The sequence below is a fragment of the Lissotriton vulgaris genome, chromosome 5 (assembly GCF_964263255.1).
Source record: "Lissotriton vulgaris chromosome 5, aLisVul1.2, whole genome shotgun sequence".
In the NCBI taxonomy this organism is placed as follows: domain Eukaryota; kingdom Metazoa; phylum Chordata; class Amphibia; order Caudata; family Salamandridae; genus Lissotriton; species Lissotriton vulgaris.
Window position 1 is genome coordinate 134,850,300 of NC_141693.1, and position 16,476 is coordinate 134,866,775.

The 16,476-nt window shown below is 43.5% G+C and overlaps 1 protein-coding gene across 8 annotated transcripts in view; it reads right to left on the minus strand.

Annotated features, from left to right (window-relative positions):
• Positions 1 to 16,476, minus strand: part of BRD3 (bromodomain containing 3) — a 374,663-nt gene that overhangs the window by 324,250 nt on the left and 33,937 nt on the right. For all 8 annotated transcript variants that reach the window (XM_086921064.1, XM_086921060.1, XM_086921061.1 and 5 more), the window contains exon 2: positions 11,755 to 12,067. In XM_086921064.1, coding sequence (XP_086777190.1) covers positions 11,755 to 11,955 — 201 coding nt within the window. In that variant the 5' untranslated portion in view covers positions 11,956 to 12,067. The remainder of the gene's footprint in view (positions 1 to 11,754; positions 12,068 to 16,476) is intronic.

Below are 16,476 nucleotides of genomic sequence, written 5' to 3' on the forward strand. Positions count from 1 at the left end.
AAAAGGTAGAGTCCCACTACCGCTCAAAGAGGTTCCATGGGTACCAATTTGGGCCATGGTAGCCTGACCAGAGTTGGTATTATGGGGACCGCGGCAATAGCACAGATACACTCCCTTCTCTGCAGTGGAGGCGGTAGGCCTCCAGAAATGATGCAGGGAATGGTGAATTTATGATGGCTAAAGGGTACAGCACACATTTTGTGAAGATACTATTACCGGAAATGTTCCAGAGGGTAGGGGTGTGGGGAGCAGCAGAATATGGAGACCCACGAGTTCCTGCATTTGTTGTTCAAAAACTTGGAGACTGTGGGCTCTGAGTAGGGCTTTAAACAATTCTTCAATGTGCACAATACACGTTTAACCCCTTGCGTGCGGCGGGAATTCCCCGCCCATGCGGACTCCGCCTTGCACGGGCGGAGTCATGACGGAACGGTTCCGTCATCAGCACAGCTCACCCGTAGCTGATGACGGAACCGCTCCGTCATCAGCATGCAAGGGGTTAAGCTTCACTAACGTTACTGCTGCCAACATTGCATTAATAGCAAGGCACTGCCTTTGGGTCACTCAATACATAGTAGTTCCAAGACACACGGCATGACAACAAGGTATTGCCTACTTAGTCACAAGTGCTGACTTGCAGAACTAGTGTCTCGATCGGTGTCTGGCTCTCCGAAGCAAGCCCTTTTTTTTTTTTAAACAGGTGGCCTCATAGGACTGGCTAAGATTTCAACTTTAGGCAGAACAGGAATTCGCCGTACTGGTTGTGCAAAGGGGACTGACCTTGGAGTTGATCATAAGGAAATAGAAATGTCAGAAGATGAAATGGCACAGTAGGAACACTCCTGGAGGCAGAGTGATCAGGGTGGACACTCGTAGACTGTGGTTGTGAAATTCATAGAACCCAGGAGTCATCGGAGCTTAACCTTGAGGTCAGCCAGGATGGAAAAGGTTTCCCTCCAATCAGTGGATGGGAAAGAGAAGTTTGGAAAGAATTGGTCCAGGCGTTCTTGTCGCAAAGGATCAGATGAGCCCGACTTACCAACAGTGCAGCCCTGTGTTTGTTGGAATGCCATGGAGTCCAGAACAATAGTACCTAGGAGACCATCGAGAATCCTGAGTTACGCCAGTAGAACCTTACCAAATCCCATTAGATCTGACAGGATGTTGAGCTCACATATGCCTTGGTGCAGTGGACTTCCAGTGATGGGTTGACCACACAAGATTGCCTTGGTGGGGGTCCAGTGTTTTTACTGTGATAGGTTCCCCTCTTTTTGCAGGGAAACCTCCACTTAAAAAAAAAAAAAACACACAGAGGTCTAGCCTTTCCTTGGGGTCCTGGAGCACTCCGTTCACATGAACGTATTTTTACTCTGGTGTAACAGAACCACAATACTGATGCAGTCAAACAGAGAACCAAGAGACTTACTATAGGCAACAACATCTCAGGGAAACAAGGACAAACGGTCAAGCATGTACTCCAGGAGGTGGTAGGGCTGAAAATGCAGGTTTTATAACACAATAAATAAATTCAGCATCAAGTCAGCACTTTTTTAGAGTGAGGACATTTACTGTAATTGCATTTATATAGTGCTTACTACCTCTGATAAAGACTGATGGTAAAAGGCTATGGATATTCGAATGTGATATTTTCTTTTAAGTATCAGCTCGGTACCGAAAAGATGATCAAAGAAATATTTACCATTAAAAAAATTGTTCTTCTAAAAAGACACCGCCCAAGCAACATCGCCACCTACAAAAAAAGCCTTGTGCCCAGGAGAGATCCTGTTCATCAGGAGACAGTTAACCGGCAACCTTTCGAGCACACATTCCAGACATTGGAGACCTGGGACCAGTCTAGAGCTTAAGTGTCCAGTTTGGCTTGTAGTTGGACACCAGGGAGAGTAGTGGGCTAGTCATAATCAAAAAAAGTCCCCTTAAAAGTTTAAATGCCTTCAAAGAACTACAGATCACGCTAAAGGTTCTCCGGAGTTGAGGCACCCATGACTCCGGAATCTGGGGATCACGGTTCGATCCCCGGGGCCAGCGGCAGATTAGCCCAGCACCATGTGACTCTGGGCAATAGCTTGCTTAATCTTCCCGACGGCCACCAGCGCCTAGAGACCCTAACGGGTGATGGTTCGCGCTTTACAAATGTGGATTATTATTATATGCCAACAGAGATACTTACAGTAAATAAGGGGGACGCCAGTTGCCTTGTAGTTCAAAATTACTCTTTACTTCAAAAAGGCATCTATCAGAAACCGTAAGACTACAATAATATTTCAGAATCACAGCGTTCTCTTATCGCTTACGGACCAATATCCCAAGTTAGAGCAGTGAAGACTGGCTGTTGTGCAAGCTCTCATTGGTTGTAAAGTGCAAGTAGAAGCAATACATAATCATGGGATGGTCAGGACAATACATAATCATGGGATGGTCAGGACAATACATAATCATGGGATGGTCAGGACAATACATAATCGACATGCTCACATCGGAAAGTGGTAGAGCAACTCCTCGACCTGACTTCCTTGATGCTGTAAGGCAGATGGACTGGGTCTACTTTTTTGGCTCCAAGGCAGCTGAAATCTATGGAGCAGTCATCACGGGGGCCTTTAGTTACCACAACCTTCCCAGCAATGAGGTCCTTCCTGTTTGTGAACACAATCACATTCCGCTAGGGAGTGAGTCTTCCTAATCCTCTGAGGTCACAGCTGCAGGCTCTCTAACTTAGTGTATAATCACAGTTAAGTGGATTAATTTTCTCCTAGATTCAGCCTGGGATGTGCAGAAGCCTGCACAGGTGTACAGGCTTGCTAGGTGAACAAAGTACTGGCTGAGGAGTGTACCTCTATTGGGTTAAGCATGCGGTCAGAACCAGAGTGTAAGCATTCAAAGATTGGGTTTCTCCAATTCAAGAGATGCATTATTGTACTAGCCAGATTTTGTGGCCTTTGCATGCTGGAGGTCACATTGCGACCATTTCTAACGGACTCATATATGAGGTTTATTATCTCTGCTTTCACTGGCAAAGAAGACTGCCAAAATAAATTAAATGGGAGAGGCAGGATTCACCCATGCAACACAGACTAGAACAAAGGGAAGGAAATGCGCTGTACATCTTCCCCCTGCCACCAGGTAAACAGATTTCTGAAAAGGTAGACAAGGAGTGAGCACGTGCAGGCTGAGATGTGGTAGCCATCAGCTGGCCAGCACAAGAGACCATTGTTTTGAGCAACACACACAAAGGTGCGTTTAGGATGGTCTTTTGAAACAAATGAGAAAAAAGGCCTGCGCCCTTGACTGAAATCATGCTGCCAGCAAAATCAGTCAACATAAACTGTTTAAACATGGTGGTAGACAACTTGAGAATTTGGTTTGTCAACATACTGCCAACAGGAGAAGCTGGACTGAGGTTCAAAGTTAAAGTCCCACAATCAAATGAGACTTGGTCTACTATTTTCATAATTATTGGACTTCCTTAAACTACTGGTACAAAGGGCTTGCGACCCCATGGTAACAAAGATCTGTGACGCATGTTGCAGCAGACAAGATGCTGGGCTCCACCCGATGGTTCATTAATGTCTAAGCAGCAAGAGAGTATGATCCTGAAAGGGGACCTGGCTATTCTTACCAGGGATACAATAAATTGATCAGACTTTAATTTGCTGTGAAAGGGGGGGATAAATGTCACATGGTAACCGCAGTTACCCAAAGCTCGTCGGCCTGTTGTCCATGCAAGAGGATACGGGGCCTGGAACCTGTACTCCGGTCCGCGTTTCATTCCTAATAAAATGCAGTGTATACTTCATGGGAAGAGCAAACACTTGCACTGCATGCTGGAAAAGCAGTCCCTCAGGGATCTTGAAGCAATGGCAGCACAAAGAGTAGAAGGTATGCACTGGGTGACTATTACCAAAGCAAGAGCAGCAGAGGTGGTGATGACAGCTGCCGCAAGACTTTAAGCCATGCATGTTGTCTGACCAAAGTGAGAATACTGCAGCATCAGCTACCCCAGAGCGAGAAGCGCAGAGCAAGAAGCACAGACTGCGCTGATCATCTGTATCGTGAAATAGCCACAGCGTGAACTTTGACCGATGCATGCACAAAACACGATTTAGTCAGTGAGAGGAATAAGGCACGATCTGTTCAGGAGATGCTTCCGACGGGTGAAAATTACTCTGGTGACACCGTAAACAGGATCTTATCCATTTCAACTTGTATGTTTTATTGGTGTCCTCCACCTGTACTTCAGATAATAGATCTTTACATTCCTGAGTGATGTTTAAGTCTCGAAACTCAGAACTCAGGAGCCATGCATGTAAGTGGAGAGATTTTATATTATGCACAAATGTCCGTATAAAACATTTATAATGTAATGATGAATATAGACCAGGATCAGTACTATATTGTAGGATGTCCAGCCGGACAAAATTTAATAATTCAAAGAATTGTTAAGCATATTCAAGACCACACAAGGAGATACAGTGGAACACAATCCTGCATCCTACATACAAAGGACAATTACATTTGGACATTTAGAAGTTCAGGCAAAGGAAGCTTATGGTCAACGGAAATAGAAGACAAGCTTCCCATGAACAATATTCACACTGGGTTTAACACAATGGTTTAACGTGTAAATAGGTGACATAGGTCTAAAACATGTAAGTGGAGAGAGGCTGGCACTGATGTAAGATCTGTCCCTGTTTCGCCATCAGTGTTCATGTTATTGGTAGGCGAATGGGACTAGTCTCAGACTAGAAGAGGAGCTCTGTAAACCAGTGCTGCCTGGGTCACTTGGGAGCCATCAGTGCTCCATTTTCATTTTACCGAGAACCTTTGGAATTAGTGGGAAGGGTGGAGGGGGGGGGACGGGCGGGGGGGGGGGGGGTGGGGAGCACAAGCATAAATCCTAGACCACTGCATCGAAAGGGCATTGCACCATGACCCTGGGAGGGGATATCGACTGGCATAGAACTGACATTTGGTGTTGCTGTTAGTTACAAAGAGATCCAATGCTGGGTTTATTTTATTTATTTAGACGGTTTTGTATATCGCGAACAAGACCCTTGCGGGTATCTGAGCGCTTTACAGGGCAAATATAGACATAAAGCATATGTACATTGAATTAGGTGAATACAGTAGTAATAAATATTAGAGAACACGGCACATATTTACAGGAGTGTATAAAAACGTTCAGGTGAATATGGCCAAGAGAATCGATATCACTTTTTTAAAAATAGCTGCGGACGGATTAAGTTTTGTTTCTGGGGGCAAGGCGTTTCAAATCCTGGGAGCCATTCCTGGGAAGGTACGGTAGTAGAATTTCTTCTTAGAGAAACGTTGTGGTTTAAGTAGAAGATTGTTAGAGCTCCTAGTAGATCTGTTACCACCCAATAGTACTAGTTTCTCTGCTAGGTATCTCAGGGGTTTGTGATGTAATGCCTTATGTGTCATCCAGGCGATTTTCAAGTTGAGGGCACGAAGGTCAGGAGAAATGTGGCAGTTCCTTTTGGAGCCTGTGCTGAGTCTAGGGGCTGTAGTGAGGCTCTTAAAAGGAGCGTTCGTTGATCTGGATAGGCCGCAAAGAGCAACACTCCCTTAATCCACTCTGGGAATTACTAGGGATTGAACTGCCTGTTTAAAATCACTTGCGGGTATGAAGGGTTTAAATGTTCTCAAGGTGTTCATCTGGTAATTTGCTCCTTTAGTCGCAGTGCTGATGTCCTTCTGCATATTTAGCTTATTGTCCAGGGTTATTCCTAGTGATTTCGTGGAATCAATGAAGAGGTTGACCATCGAGTGCTGTAATGTGCTTCATCCACTTGCGGATGATCGTTGTTTTGTTGGGAGGAGCGATTAGGAGAAATTCTGTGTTTATGGTGTTTAGTTTTAGATGGTAATTTTTCCAGTCAGGTCGGTGTTTTATGGAGCGTTGCATTAAGGGACTTTATGTCTTCAAGTGAGTGGACCTTAAAGTAGAGTTGTGTGTCGTCGGCATACATGTGATATTGGATATTTGAGGAGTTGAGAAGCTCATGGAGTGGTTCCATAAACAGATGGAAGAGTGTCGGGGAGAGGGAGGATCCCTGGGGTACTCCCAAAGTGACCAGGGAGAGGTTAGTTAACGATTGGTTGATCTTGAATCTTTGTGTTCTGTTTTGGAGGAAGGAAGTAAACCAGTTTAACACTGTACCAGATAGCCCTATTCTAGGTTTCAAGAGGTCTAGTAAGTTGTCGTGTTTGACTGTATCGAAGGCTGAGGATAAGTCAAGCAGGATTAGCAGACAGGCTAGGTTTTGATCCAATATTTGTAATTGGTCATCAATTATGTGGATCATGGCAGATTCTGTATTGTGCCCGGATCGAAAGCCTGATTGGAACTGGATTGAGCAGGTTGAAGTGCTCTATGTGATTACAAAGCTGCGTGTGGACACATTTTTTCTAGTAGTTTGGCCAGTGTCGAGATGTTGGAAATTGGGTGATAGTTATTCAATTCTGACGGGTCCGCCGATGGTTTCTTTAAAATGGGGATACCTGACCAGCTTTGAGGATGTCTGATATTGGTCCTTGCAGAAGAGATGTGTTCATAATCCCAGTCCAGGAGGCGCTACGCCAGCAAACAAGATGGCCACGTAAGCTCCCGGCTCCGCCGACCTCAGACTCCTGCCAGAAGATCCTGTTATTTATCCTGTTTTTGCGCCCTGCCTCCATGTGTATGAACCGGACTGGAGTTTAACGGAGCAATCCCGAGATTTCTACCAGTTTGGTAGACAAAGATACGTTGTGTGGCAGTTTGCGTCCTAGACCAGCCTGGAAGCCGGGGTCTCGAGTACTGGCCCAACCGGGTTTCAGTTGAACAACATCGGCTGTAGTTGCGTGACAGGGTCCGGTCTACTTAGGTGAAAACATTTTCTTAGACCAAAGTTGACGATGGTTGGCTGAATTGGTGAATATCGAAGGAGGGGTGACGGCGCACAATTGGAGCGGTGGACGGGGGTCCCTAGCCCGGTGGCTTGGCTAGGGCCCCGCCGGTGTTTGCTGGGTTGGGATCTCCGCCTGTGGTGGCCGAGTTCGGATTGTTATTGTCCCCAACGATAAGTCCCCCTCTGAAGTCGTCTGTTCCGCATCCACCTATTCTCCCCGGGGAGGCCGGGCTCTCTGGGGACGCGAGTATGAACGAAACTGAGCGAGATGTTGTGGAGCGGACGGAGAGTGACCCGTCACTACGAACTGTGCTGGCAGCCATAGGGTCACTTCATGTTTGCGTTGAAGCCCACATCCATAAAATGAAAGTGTTTTTGTCTGAACTGGGCAGATGGGACCGGACCCTCAATATGCTTGCCAAATAGGGTCCCCATCACAGGCCATATCAAGGATCTTAGATTGAACTTCAGGCCTTAATGAGGTTGCTTTAAGCCATCCTTGGAGTCTTATAACTGCTGCGCCCGCTAGCTGGCAAAAGCCAGGGGAGAAAATGTTCATGACACAGTCTATTACCTCTGCGGAGGTGCGCTCGCCTTCCTGCAATACTTTCTTGGCATCAGATAGTCTGTCTTAAGGTATTAGGTCAATGAGGGAACCAATATCCGATCACATTTGTCAATCATAGTGGCCCAATGTAGCCAGGGAGTTGGGCGCATGAATGGTGATGACTAACATGGAGGGAAACCTTTTACCTACGTTACATAAGCATTGTCTTTCTTTGTCTGGCAGTGCCAATATAGATGCAGATGGGTTTGCGGTGTCCTGCCAAGCATGGAGGGGAAACCTCTGGAACCTTGTACTTTATCAATACGAGGCAGGACAGCCACCACTTTAGCATGGTTTTACATGATTTTCACACCTTTTTGTCAGATGTACTCTATAATAGGTATAGACCGAACGGATTTCCTGGTTTGTTCCTTAAAGTCATAACGGAAACAGTTGGACTGTTTGACAGAAATGGGAAGGTAAAATAGTGTCGCCATCCAATCTATTACGTTATGAAAACCTCAAGGTCTTCTGGAGGTAAATCGGCTGGGTGCTGAGGAGGTGGTGAGAGATAGAATATGACAGTCGTCCCAATCATTTGGTGGAGGCTGAGGTTGGGGAATCTTGCCTTCTCTACCATCAACTGGCGATGGATCGTCCCTCGGAGCTACTGCAATGTGATAAACTGGTGTTATCCTAGGAGTGAGACTCAGAGGAATTGGTAGGGTTAGTGGAGAAGCAGATTGAGGTTGGTCAACAGGTTGTTCTGCAGGAGGATCAGGAAACCGTTTAACATCCATAAGCATAGCCTGGAGATCCTGAACCGAAGATTTCTGCAACTGTTCTTCGTCCTGTCTGAGTGGGGGATCAGAATAGTACCCGAATTCCTTTTAATGTCTCTGAAGAGGAAGATAATATCCCTGATAGCAATGGCATTCGTCCTCAAATTTATCTTCTTCCTAGTACTTGACCTAGGGCTCTGACAGGCTATGAGCAGCTCAGAGGGGCAATCATTGTCGTCATAATCTGACTACTCCAGGGACCAGAAGCGGACTTGGAGGTAGAGGTGACAGCTTGCTGAGTAAGTAATTTCAGGCGGTAACAAGGTCTCTGATATTCTTTTTATTTTTAATTCTCGTGGCCTCTGACGTCGCCATCTACGTTTCAAGCTTTGTGAACATTGTGCCCTTCGTAGACCGAATTGCAACGAGGATGGAGTCATAGTCGACAACTGGGATGGGGGGCCGGGGGGGTTATGTCATAGTCGACAGGGTCGTCAAAGTCTTCGTTGATGCTGTTATCGTCAATGGGATCGTCTATGGCTGCTGTCATTGTGGTCTTTGCTATTGATGGTCTAGATGACACAATAGTCATACAGTCATAGATTTTGCTGTCGACGGTGATGGCGCTGTCAACCGGAATTTATGCCTCGTCGTTGACGGATCAGAGGAGGATACTAAGGACAAAGTCTAACCCTGCGAAAATGCGTATTTGGCTTAGACAATGCTGTTTGAGAAGAATTGTTTGTTTCTGCTTTTCAGAGTCCAAGGCTGGGATCTTGATCTTTTGCGAGATTTTGAAGAGCCATCAAGTTTTTTACTTTTAAAGCTATAAGAGAAGCCTCCCCTCCCTGTCCCTCAAGGTCTTGGCAGCAAACCTTTAACAGATTTTACACTCCTTTACCTTGTGTTGAGGGTGGTGGCAAGACAAACCTTATGTGTGTCCTCCACATGTAATCTTTTCTTCCCACAGGGCTTGCAGGGTAGGAAAAGACCTTTAGTGTCAAACATTTTGGAAGTAGAAATAGTTCAGAATATATTGCTGGAGGGAAAAAATGAGCAGATCTCAGGGAGACTCCCTTGACACACGGCATGCAGTGAAAACCTGAGGGACTCAGCCTCTCTTGGGAGTGTTCTAAAGGGTGCCAAGGCCCGAATGGTTATAGATTAAGTTTAGTAATTTTTTTATAAAGGACATAGATAGGCAACATACTGTGTAACTATGACAACGTGGGACTCCGGCTTTGGCGACGGGGAATGATTTAAACATGTGAATCTATTAAAGTTCCAATAGTGGATAAATTGAGTTGCTTGAAGAGCAGAGGCCAAAATGCATAAAACGGGATGGGATTAGGTGGTGGGGAATGATGTAAAGGGGAACTAGCGCAAGCAAACATAAATATGTACCCCTTCATGCAAACATAAATATGTACCCCTTCATGGAGTGCGGTAACAAACGTATTTCCTCCATGTTAGATTTGCATTCAAAACACCCAATCAACGGATGGTATGAAGTTATGCTCCCAGGTAAGGACAAATAAATCGAGAGGAAGAAAAGCCACAGGATAGGCAGATAGCTTGAGACTGACATGCATAAGCTAAGACCCATAGCTCACTAAATATTGATACCAGACACATTAGGTCTTTCGTCAACAGCCAGCTAAAAGCGTTCTGAGTTATTAAAACACTTGCTCATCTATGAAGAGGAATCCTAAAAACAAATCTCTTGAAATAAAGTATATCAGTGACAAGCATTTCAGTTATACTACATCTTTGCACCTTTCCCCTCTTAATGCATGTGACATACTGCTTTTTCAGCTTACAAAAAAATTCTAGGTTTATTCTCCAACAAGAAAAAGTCACCAATGTACACATTTAAGATTCAATACTGAAAGGTATCTGAGCACATAGTGTTTATGGTCAATTCCAAAATACACAACTTTCCAACACAATTTGAGGTTGCTTTAGACGTGGACTTCTGTTCAGCCAGACGCAAAGCTTCGGATTGTGTTAACTTAAGTAAGGTTTACCCACATAAATCAGTCCTCCATCAATGGTTTATTGAGCTACTTGATAATTACCCTCTGTACTACACTTTCTAAATACCTGAGGATACTGCCTTTTGAATGTTGTGAACTCAGTCCAGATTATTACGATACTTTGAACCTAATTTGGAGCAGGACTAGTTGGGAGTCAATCAGGGAATATAACAGTGGGCATCTTTATTTCTATAATGCTTGACAAGTGTTCGAAATCCTCACTTCGTGCTATGTATACATTCATTGCATGTTTGATTCACCAGAGCTCTGCTCAGATATCTTAACAGGCTAAAATTGATACTTTTGTTTATCTTCTTGTATACTCTGTTTTGAATGATACTTTTTGGATATTATAAGATTGTGTATCCTTAACCGCGGCGGCAAATGCACCGCGGTGAGGCAGTGTAAAGGAGTGGGCGGGGCCGCGTCAACCAACGGGCGTGCACAGCACTACGAAGGTAGTGCTCGCGACGGATGTTGGCCGACGCACGCATGGAAGGGGATACTACCACAATGCACTTTTTACATAGACTAGATTAAGTCTTGCAGGCATAATTAAGTTGCCTCTTTAGTGAAGTGTCATTGGAAAGGACTTCAAAAGGAACCACTTTTGCCCCTTTTTTAAACTGAAATGAAAAGTAATTTATAGTGCGCAACTAAAACCCGAAGGCATCAAGGCGCCTAACAAACAAAATCAATAAAGGCAAGAGAGAACTACATGTATGCTTTAGCAAATAGCCGAGTCTTCAGGGCCTATCTAAAAGACTGCATAGTGGGAAGGGATTTGATTTCCACAGGCAGAGCGTTCCACATTTTCGGGGCTAAGCTAGAGAAAGCTCTGCCACCCCATTTGGCTCGGCGGACGCGGGGTACAGATAGCAGAGATTTATTGGAGGAACGCAAATTTCTGGAGGGGGCATAAGGTACCAAAAGGTCTTTTATCCCACCTGAACTGTTTCTTGATAGGGCCCCGTAGGTCAGACACATTATTTTAAAAGAAATCCTATCCTCAATCGGAAGCCAATGTAAGGATTTCCTTGCAGAGGTGGCTGACGCACGTTTGGGCAGATCTAACACAAACGTGGCTGCCGCGTTCTGGACCATTTGTAAGCGCTGAAGCAGCCCTTTGTTGAGTCCTGCATACAACGCATTACAATAATCAAGTCGGGAGCCTATGAGAGCAACCACGACCTGCTTTCTCGCCTGCTGAGATAGGTAGTGCTTAATCTTCCTACCAGTTCTTGGTAAACCAGGATCTGCATGTTCTGAAGCCAACCCAAGGATTGGAATATGAAATTATATATCTGCCCTACACCAACCCGGAACCACACTTCTTGTTATACACTAACCATGGAACTATTTAAGGCAAGTGGAAGGAATCAAGCTTCAGAAAAACAAGACTGCAACAGTTTCCAAAACGTAAAACTATGTAATACATTAAAGAATAACCTATCAATACTTACTGGTAAATTTAATTTCACAGAATCTACAGGTTGATAGAAGGGCCATGCAAACTGATGTTTCCACAGAGTCTTCACGACCACATTTTGCATGTACTGCAGCTGGTTCGTCTTCCGACCGGGTTTGTTGGGGTTGGTGACTTCAGGAGGAGGAAGGTTGATGGGGCCATGCGTAGCCTGTATTGCCGATGTCACAGAAGACATTTTCCCAGCCTCCCAGTCTTAATTCCTTTTGCAGCAGCTCTGTGATCTGGTTTCTTCCTTTAAGTTCCCCGAATGGGATGAACATCCCATTTCCAGGGGCCAACCATGCAACCTAAAAATAAACAGCAAAAAAACAGAACATTTAAACTCAACTCAGTTGGGAATATAATGATTCATAACTATACCTCTACTCTATCCTTCCTGACCCTTCCAATAAAACCATTTTCCCCACTGCGAATAGGACAAACACTCATAGAAAGTGCCTTGGAATTAAGCGTCAAGGAAGGTCAAATTTATGAGACAAGTTGGACTAAATTATGCGAAAAAGAAAAATTATGTGGGATAAAATGACATTTTCAAATTTTGTTATACCTGTATAAAAATGACAAAATAATGAAGTAATATTTAGGAAATGCTTTCACTTCATTAGTACCAGTTTAAAGCCAATATATAGCAATAAGCAACAGAAAGTTGACCAGTCAGCTTTTTCCATTTGCCTTCCACTGCACCATGTCACTAGGTTTAGTAACTTTTGATCTGTTTGAGCTAGAAACTATTTTTTTGTTAAAATCTATACTTTATGCTGTCGATAATGGATTTGATGGCAAATGCATAACTATTCTAAAAAGTCAGCGGACGAAAATTTCACCTTATTACAGTGGCCCTGCTCATGGCCAAAGAACCGCATACCGTTTCCTACGGGAATGGTCAGTTCTGCAAGTCTAAATACAACTTGGCAGCCATAATATGAGTCTGTTAGAAGTTAACTCTCTACCACTAAAGAGAATCCTTAAACAGTCGCAACAGGCAGATACTATCATTGACACTTGCCTGTTATAAAATTTGATGTCCTGTTAATAATCCTTAAGAACACATAAGATGCAAATGTGAACAATATTGCTTGCAATCTCTTAACATTCCCATTTCTTAATACTCAGGTCTACCACAATCCGCTTTCCTCAGCTACTACTTACAATGCCTTACTGTCTATATCATAATGAAAGTCAATTTTACAAATGCGGTCACATCACTCACTTTTCCAAAACACCAGCTCTACATCATGCAACACCACAAACTGCCACTGACTCAAAATGATTGAGGATCCCACCATCCTGAAGCAAGGTGCATTTCTTGTCAATTTTGCATGTATTCCTCAGAAATCTTTTTTTACCACTAAAGAAAGAACTATCAAAACACTGCATCACAACAAAGATGCCTACAAATTTATTTTGAGTGTCAACAAGTAGCAACTTACTAAAAAGACATTCCCCGCATTTAATTTCTCTGCCACCACAATCAGTCAAAACTTAGCCTAGAATGAAAGGGCGGGAGCTCTTAATACTGTGACCAGACAAATACTGACAAAATTTTAAAAAGTACACCTACACGGAGCCTACTTGACTGCCAAGCTCACATTGGAAAAACTGGACTGCCCAGGCACACTGAACTGCAATGTGGTACATCTTAAATAAAGCCCTAAATAAGTTATTTTATAACAGTCTAAGAAATGGGATATCAGTAGTTAGTATTTTGTGTCACTAGGATTTGGATGTAGCAACATAACATGCAGGGTCTAAGCATATAAAATACAGCAATCGCATGATGGGGTTAATTTTGTTACAAACACTTGGGACAGTTATGAAGCTTTAAAGGTTAGGAGCATTCCAAGTGTTTTTTTAAATGATATCGATGTAATCAACTGCTAATGTTCGAATATTTGCCACCCTCCACTGCCCTCTACAAACACCCACCTAATAATGAAATCACTTAAAACATGTTCTGCAGTTCTAGGCACAAGGTACACATTCCAGAACTAGCATAAAGTAGATCTACTATTATCAAAGTGACATTGTTGTTTGTGAAGAAAAAGTAATATTACCAGTCCTTTATTGGCAAGGGGAGGGGGGGGGGGGGGGGGGGGGGGAGGGGGTCAAATTCAGGGCAGTCACAGATTTAATTCTTGTTGAAACAATACTTGATGAAGCCACTGCCTGAAGTGCCACTGCTTGCCTGTACCACGTCTAGATGTAGGCCCTGAAACCGATACTACATATCTAAATGGAAACTTGGAGAAGGAGTTAGCAAGGAGTCTAGATGAGGACAAGTGGGAGGCCATTCGGCCAAGGCAGCTGCAGCTTATATCTGACTCTGATCAGACTTACGGCTGGAAGTACCGACCACCCGTTTCTAGGGAACTTTTCCTCAGATTTAACCCTTCTGGGCGTCCATGTTGAACCTTAACACATCAGTAACAACTGCTTCGCTCAATATAGTCGAAACACTCCTAGGCTTCTGGGTGAAGATATAGTTTATACTATGCACTAACAGAGAGACTTTTTCTCATTTTCTCCTAGCAAGCAGAATGACTGACCCACTGTTGGAAGCAAAATGCATCATTTCCCACTAAGTTTATGGTGGTCAAAGATTTGGCAAATCTTAAGAATGGTGAAACAGGCTTCAAAACCGGCAAACAAAATGCTTAGATTTGAAGGGACTCGAAAGTCATTTAAGACTTTTATTAAGATTTATTTGAGGGTTGGAGAATGGTGAGAAAAAGCAAGCCACACAGAAGGTCTGGTTCCACCGAAGATGTCACAGATGCCCAAAAGAAGTTAGGAGCCTGATGAGGGCAGCAATAACAATGAACCATAACCCTCCCACCCCTCACTCTTCTTTGATGCAAGAACGGAAAACCTAAGGCCTAAATTTGATGGTATGCTCCTTTCCTTCATGGTGAGTGCGGAAAACACAAAAAAAAAAAAAAATGGGCCTCCCCTAAACTCCTCCATCCATGAACACCAAATACCCTTTTCACATGTAAACTCCAAAAGTTCCTTTTATTTTCCATTTATTTATATTTCCTTACATTTTTATTTACTTAAAATTGGTTTTTCATGATTTGGCCTAATGCGGTTTCTCCGTTTTTCCAATAATTCACATACAACTGTGACAATGCTATTGAGATGTACTACAATAAGAACCTAAATAGAACATGAACTGTCTGAATTATTTGTTTTGTTCTTTCACATGGTGAGCCATTCACCATTGCCATTCAAACCTTTTTTCAGTAGATAGCACAATGTCAGGCCTAAACATTGGTTATGTCATCAAATGATAAACTGGACCAGTCAGAAGATCATTGAACTCAAAAGAATGATACATTAAAAAATGTTTTAACCCCTTCCACGCTTATGACGAGCTCAGCTCAGCATGACTGCCGGGGCCCTCCCACGCGTGGCGAATTCCCCGCCTGTGCGGGCGTTCTAAAGGAGTGGGCGGAGTCATGACGAGTCCAGCTCGTCATGAGCACAGCTTCACTGTGCAGCATGACGAGATGGACTCGTCATGAGCACCACCCCCCCCCCCTCACCCCCCAACACCGCAGGGAAACTAGCCCCGCGTGGAAGGGGTTAAAATAAACACACACCGCAAACAGAATTAAGCCCCAGATTGTTCCCTCATCATATCCTAGTACCATTTTTTAAATCCTATATTAGGATGAATAAAATAGCAAAGAAATGTTTCCTAAATGGGTTAACAATCAAAAGCTTAGAAATGGAGCATTTATATCGCCATAAAACAAATACTTCTAGGCTTAAATATAAAATGGATTTGTCAACTGTTCCAAACAGGTCAAAATATTGTAAAGCAGGTTTCTCCAACGAGAAACTTGTGAGCTATTGGTAGCTCTCCTGATAAATGCAAGTAGCGCTTCCCTGTGCAGCCTGGAACACTAAATTAGGAGATTTTATTTGGCTGAATTATTATATGTATAACATTTAGAGTGTATAGCTGAGACAAAAATAGTTTTTTTCCCCCAGACATAATAAGCTGCTATTAAGAGAAAATGTCTGAGTTACCAAAATATATTTAAGGCTTATTTTCGGAGATAAATCATGTAACACTGGGAAAACCTTTAACAAATGGTATTACCTTGGTGGCAGTGGCCAGTGTTATAAAGGTTGACTGAAAAAACAAGCATTGGAAATGCAATAGGTCTCGCATTAGAAAAGTTGGAGCTATTGGTCTTGTAAATGACAAATATTTTATTTATTTGTTGGTTTTTAAAATAGCTAAATTGATAGCTTTGTCATTTACAACGCCAATAGTTATAACTTTCGCGAATGTGACACCTATAGCATTTGGAATGCAACATGTTTTGTATTTACGTGACAGATGGCAGCTCTGGTCGTTAGGCCACATCTCTAGAGAGCAGGAGAGTGCAGCAGGGGAGAGAAGCACAGCAATGCAATAGGTCCCGCATTAGTAAAGTTTGAGCTATTGGTATTGTAAAGGACACATTTTTCATTTATGTGCTTGTTTTGAAAATTGCGAAATTAATAGCTTTGTTATTTACAATGCCAATAGTTTTATCTTTCGCAAATGTGACACCTATTGCAACACAATATGTGTTGTAGCACTGAGTGGTGTGAGGGTGTGGGTGTGTGAGGGTGAGTGAGGGTGTGTGAGGGTGAGTGAGGGTGTGTGAGGGTGAGTGAGGGTGTGTGAGGGTGAGTGAGG